At 39.4% G+C, this 6,000-nt stretch overlaps 1 protein-coding gene across 2 annotated transcripts in view; it reads left to right on the forward strand.

The window, feature by feature from the left end:
- Window positions 1–5,562, forward strand: part of LOC143808197 (transient receptor potential cation channel subfamily V member 6-like) — a 94,954-nt gene extending 89,392 nt beyond the window's left edge. For both annotated transcript variants that reach the window (XM_077290607.1, XM_077290608.1), the window contains 4 exons: window positions 1,064–1,130; window positions 1,344–1,612; window positions 4,387–4,496; window positions 5,034–5,562. In XM_077290607.1, the coding sequence (XP_077146722.1) occupies window positions 1,064–1,130; window positions 1,344–1,612; window positions 4,387–4,496; window positions 5,034–5,160 (573 nt within the window). In that variant the 3' untranslated portion in view covers window positions 5,161–5,562. The remainder of the gene's footprint in view (window positions 1–1,063; window positions 1,131–1,343; window positions 1,613–4,386; window positions 4,497–5,033) is intronic.
- Window positions 5,563–6,000: the final 438 nt, after the last annotated feature.

Here is a 6,000-nt window from a genome sequence, read left to right on the forward strand (position 1 = left end):
TATATTAGAATTTGTAATATATCTCATCAGAAAAAGCTTTTTCCTTTCTCACTTGTCAGCCAGTTCTTCCTCTCCCCTTCTACGTTGTCATCCACTCTAAAAACAAAAAAATTGCTAAAATCTGTCTTGTTCAGACAAGAAGGTCTGCAGGTTCCCTGTGTTGTTATGACACAGCCCAATATACTCTATGGAGAGGGGAGGGAAGAGGTGGAGTAAGGAACGTGGAGAGGAAACAGGCAGAGGGAGAAATAGAATGATCAAGGTTGACTTTCTAACAAGTCATTTACATCACTTCAGAGCTGATTTACATCCAGAAAACTCAGTATTGCTGCATAATATCCTCCATGTTATTGCTTGTCTCTGTGTGCTTACAAACGAATGAAGAGCATGAACACCCTCTGTGTACTGTGGTTAGTATGGGGGAGATCACTGTAGATAGACTTCTTTACCCAGATCCCAGTGGATCGAAAACTAGAGGTGCTGAGGGTAAACTTGGTGAAAATGCAGAAAATAAGTCATATCGTGCCCATAAATTGAGTTATTTGTCATGTACCCACAGGACAGTTTATTCTGAAAAGTTACCTGAAAGTACAGTTACTCCTTAGCTACTGTACTCAGTATAAGTTTTTCATTTTAGCTTGTCTCACCCTAGTGACAGATTTATCAGAAACTCAAAAACAATAGGTGAACATTTTATATTTGTTAAGGGACAAAATGTAAAAAAAAATCAGGTACAAATATGTTAGAACAGGTCTTCCTTTGGAATTATTTGTTAATGTGCTACAAACTAAGGCTGATGCCATTTATTCTGACACCTCCTTCCAATAAACCAGCACAATTATGTTATGCAGCTCTTTGCAGGTCAGTGATCTTCCTAGTGACAAATAATTCTATTAAAATTGAAAAAAATGCATCCAAATGATAAACCCAATAATATCCTTAGTAAATCCAACCTACCAGCGTTATATACATATCCCTATGACTAAATATTTAGGTCATCATGAAAGTTTTTTCATTATGTTTGCATGTTGCCTTGTAGTAACTTCGAGTAATTTCCTTCTAGATGATAATAAATGACCTTTTACGATTCTGCGTTATCCTGTTTACGGTTCTTACTGGATTTGCTGCAGGTATTACTCACCCTTCTTTAATGAAATTTATATTTGGGTGTGGAAGAACATCTGTATTTCTTTCTATGGATAGTGAATGTACACGAGAGGTTGTTTCTTCTCTAAAAACAGCTGTGAGCTATCATTCCTCGGTTGGCAACTGCTAAATGGATTGCATAAACCTTGATTGGCAGCAGTCCTCTTGACACAAGTGTAATAATGTTTTTTTTTCAGCTCTTAACGTCCACTTTCAAGTCTTGAATGGCACTGTATTCACACACTTCAGAGACTTTCCCATCACTCTCTTTACCTTATTCCAGTTAATGATGGGTCTAAATGACTTACCAGTGCCACAGGACGTACCTATTCCACAGGTCATACATGTTCTTTACATGGTCTACATGTTCTTTGCCTTTGTTCTACTTCTGAATCTTTTAATTGCATTGATGACAGACACCCATTTCCGTGTCAGTAGTGAGCGCACTACATTGTGGCATGCTCAGGTAAGAATTAATATAAGAATTAGGAATAATAAGAATACAGTGGATATGGAAAGTATTCAGACCCGTTTAAATGTTTCACTCTTTGTTTCATTGCAGCCATTTGGTAAATTCAAAAAAGTTCATTTTTTTCCACAATAATGTACCCTCTGCACCCCATCTTGACTGAAAAAAAAAAACAGAAATGTAGAAATTTTTGCAAATATCACATGGTCATAAGTATTTAGACCATTTGCTCAGTATTGAGTGGAAGCACCCTTTTGAGCTAGTACAGCCATGAGTCTTCTCGGGAATGATGGAACAAGTTTTTCACACCTGGATTTGGGGATTCTCTGCCATTCTTCCTTGCAGATCCTCTCCAGTTCTGTCAGGTTGGATGGTGAACGTTGGTGGACAGCCATTTTCAGGTCTCTCCAGAGATGCTCAATTGGGTTTAGGTCAGGGCTCTGGCTGGGCTAGCCAAGAATGGTCACAGAGTTATTCTGAAGCCACTCCTTTGTTGTTTTAGCTGTGTGCTTAGGGTCATTGTCTTGTTGGAAGGTGAACCTTTGGCCAAGTCTGAGGTCCAGAGCACTCTGGAAGAGGTTTTCATCCACAATATCTCTGTACTTGGCTGCATTCATGTTTCCTTCAATGACAACCAGTCATCCTATCCCTGCAGCTGAAAAACACCCCCATAGCATGATGCTGCCACCACCAAGTTTCACTGTGGGGATTGTATTGGGCAGGTGATGAACATTGCCTGGTTTTTCCACACATACTGCTAAGAATTATCACCAAAAAGATCTATCTTCATCTCATCAGACCAGAGAATTTTATTTCTCATAGTCTGGGAGTCCTTTATGTGTTTTTTAGCAAACTCTATGCGGGCTTTCATATGTCTTGCACTGAGGAGAGACTTGAAGTCTTTTGCGGTAGTTGTGGATGAGGTTCTTTATTTTCTCAGATGGTAAAGTTGCCCACTCTTCTTGGCAAAAGCCTCCAGTTGCTGTAAACTCCTTGGCTGTCTAGCATGAACTATGAGATTGAGATGTCCCCAGAGTGGCTTAATGATATTGAGGTCAGGAGACTGAGATGGCAAATCCAGGTCCTTCACTTTGCTCTGCCATAAAGGCCCGACTGGTGGAGGGCTGCAGTGATAGTTGACTTTGTGGAACTTTCTCCCATCGCCCTACTGCATCTCTGGAGCTCAGCCACAGTGATCTTGGGGTTCTTCTTTACCTCTCTCACCAAGGCTCTTCTCCCACGATTACTCTGTTTGGCTGGATGGCCAGGTCTAGGAAGACTTCTGGTGGTCCCAAACTTCTTCCATTTAAGGATTACAGAGGCCACAGTGCTCTTAGGAACCTTGAGTACTGCAGAAATTCTGTTATAACCTTGACCAGATCTGTGCCTTGCCACAATTCTGTCTCTGAGCTCCTTGGCCAGTTCCTTTGAACTCATGATTCTCATTTGGTCTGACATGCACTGTGAGCTGTGAGGTCTTATGTAGACAGGTGTGTGCCTTTCCAAATCCAGTCCTATCAGTTTAATTAAACACAGCTGGACTCCAATGAAGGAGTAGAACCATCTCAAAAAGGATCACAAGGAAGTGGACAGCATGTGACTTAAATATGAGTGTCTGAGCAAAGGGTCTGAATATTTATGACCATGTGATATTTCAGTTTTTCGTTTTCATTAAATTTGCAAAAATTTCTACATTTGTTTTTTTTTTTCCAGTCAAGATGGGGTGCAGAGTGTACATTAATGTGAAATAAAATTAACTGTTTTGAATTTACCAAATGGCTGCAATGAAACAGAGCGAAAAATTTAAAGGGGTCTGAATACTTTCCGTATCCACTGTATATATGCCAAATTTCGAAAATCATGAAACTGTATGGATATTGTCCATGTTATAGCAGACATTAACAACTGATCATAAATGGAGCTTGTCACCTCCAAAATGCAAATTCAGCTACTTAAACATTTAATATAGGTGAGTTATTTTATTTCATATGCAAATAAGAATACACTTTCTTGCATACACTTTCGGGCATCAATTTGCATATCCAGTACTGTCCCTAATTGATAGTGCTCACTTACGTAAAGTGAGCGCTCCCTAAACTTAAATCCCTGTTCCTGCACACGGACAGTGGAGGTGCACACAAAGTCAGGGCAGGTGCGTACTCATCGGCTGCGCCCTAATAACTGGCTCCGTTCTGAAGCTACTCACTCGCTACACTTCCAGGTGAGCAGCAGTCACAGACTGGCAGGAGCCAGAGGTCAGGGTGCACCTACACCCACACTGAGTGCTTGCCCACCCCTGACACTATGTGCACTGTTAGGTGTACCAAAGTGCTTTCATTTGCGTACAAAGTAAAAGTCAATTTATGTGCAACGATAACACTAAATGTATCTTACTAGTATGATTTTTATAGGCGCTAAGCCCCTATATCTTTTACGTTAAAAGGATTTTCTGGGCTCAAGAGCAAATTGTCTCTTCAGAGAGGAAGAGGACTAGAAATCTAGTGCCACCTATTGGAAGTAGCAATCCTGAAAGCTGAAAGTCAATGTCGACCCTTTAACGAGCCTTGTCACATGACTTAGGATAATAACCAAACCAGAATCTCAATTTGCAGACACTGTGTTTCGGGGTACTGCCCCTAGGATTGCCAAAAAAGTGTCAAATGTAACAAATTTTACTCTGCCACCAAAAAAAAATTTAAAAATACAGCAATTAAATAAAAAGGACAGTTTTAAAATATATATTAACAGAGTATAATTGAATTTATCCCTAGGTTGCAGCCACTACAGTCATGCTGGAAAGGATTATTCCTAGCCGTCTATGGCCAAGAAGTGGGACACCTGGAGAAATACTTGGACTGGAACCTGGGAAATGGTATTTCAGGTAAAATATAATCCTCTGTATGCAAATAAATAAACATATATGGAGCTAAACAAAATACAAATAAATCCCCCTATTAGCCTAAAGGTGACCACTTTTCCCCTAAATTACTCTGTAGGGAGTTTAGAGAGCTACAGCATTTCCATTTAAAAAATAACAGGCAAGACTTGATTCTGGAACTCCAGAAAGAATAATCTGCACTTGTTGTAGATTTTTGGTTTCTTAACGCTGAAACAATTTATAAATTGAAAAGGGAACCTGCAGCATTACCTGTACACAGCTCTATTTTTTAAGATGTCCATAGCGGCAGACCATGTGGCCACTATGGGGCTCTTGAGCTTGGGGGACCTAGTGCCAATCCTCAATAGAATTTGGGATGATAATCTGTTTATCAAGATGAGCGTCAGATGAAGTGTCAGCAGCAATGATGGTGTTGGGTTGGAAGCAGGAGGGTGTTAAGACACAGAAAAGCATTTCCCTTCACACGGATTCTACATCATCAGAATATAGTAAAAATGCTATTCTTTTTTTGTCCCATAGAATTGAGGAGAAGAATGAGACCTTCTCATCCGACAGGAGGAAACACATTCCTGTTCAAGCAGAAGCCAAAACGTGTTATAATTTAAATGAGAGGGTTTCTGTCTCAGGTTATATAAGTGGAGAATAATCACATAAGATAAAATGTGTATACTGTTCAGAAAAGCTTCTGGGAAAATTCAAAAAGAATATATTTAAATGTAAATATTGTAAAACCAGGAATAAATTCATGTAAATAAAATACTTTAGAATACATTTTTTACGCATCTACAGGCATTTTGTAGAATCAGATATGGCTCTACCATCAGCGGCTGAAGTAGCATTTCTATTTAAAAGCATATATGATTAGAAAATGTGAGTTGTTTCCTAAAATGTACCATTCCTTTTACGCAAAGCCTGTAGAAAAATGGCCGTGTTGCCATGAGTCTGTTCGGTTTTGTCCAGGAGTGGTCCCGATGTTGAGCTCAGTAACTTGTTAGGCAGATTCTTCTTCGGGAGAACCTATCCCCCAATGTCCTGAATTCATTGCTCCCACCACTGTCCAATCCAGGGGGTTTGGATAGGCAAAGACCGGCCCCAATCCCTATGATCTGTCTTGCTGTCCTTACTGCTAGAGTTGAATTGACCTTTACAACAGGCAGCAAGTTAGAAAGAAAGGAGAGGCCTAGTGGCCAAACCTAGGAGTCAGGTAATGAAAGTTTTTATTGTCTGAATACTAGAAAAATGTTTAACTAGAGTTTTGGGATCTAATTAACTCTACAGTTATGTATTAGACCTGTTCTCTTGGCAAATTTGTTCCTTTCTGGAAGGAAAGAACACTAATCTACTAATGCCGCCAACTACCTTGTAAGCAAATATCTTACTCTTCAAATGAAATGTGCCATCACAAAATGACATTTTAATGAAGTCTTTATGTTAAATGCAGTTTTTCAAATTTCCATATCATAATCTTTATTTAAAGAAAAAAAAA

The sequence above is a fragment of the Ranitomeya variabilis genome, chromosome 2 (genome assembly GCF_051348905.1).
Source record: "Ranitomeya variabilis isolate aRanVar5 chromosome 2, aRanVar5.hap1, whole genome shotgun sequence".
Lineage (NCBI taxonomy): Eukaryota > Metazoa > Chordata > Amphibia > Anura > Dendrobatidae > Ranitomeya > Ranitomeya variabilis.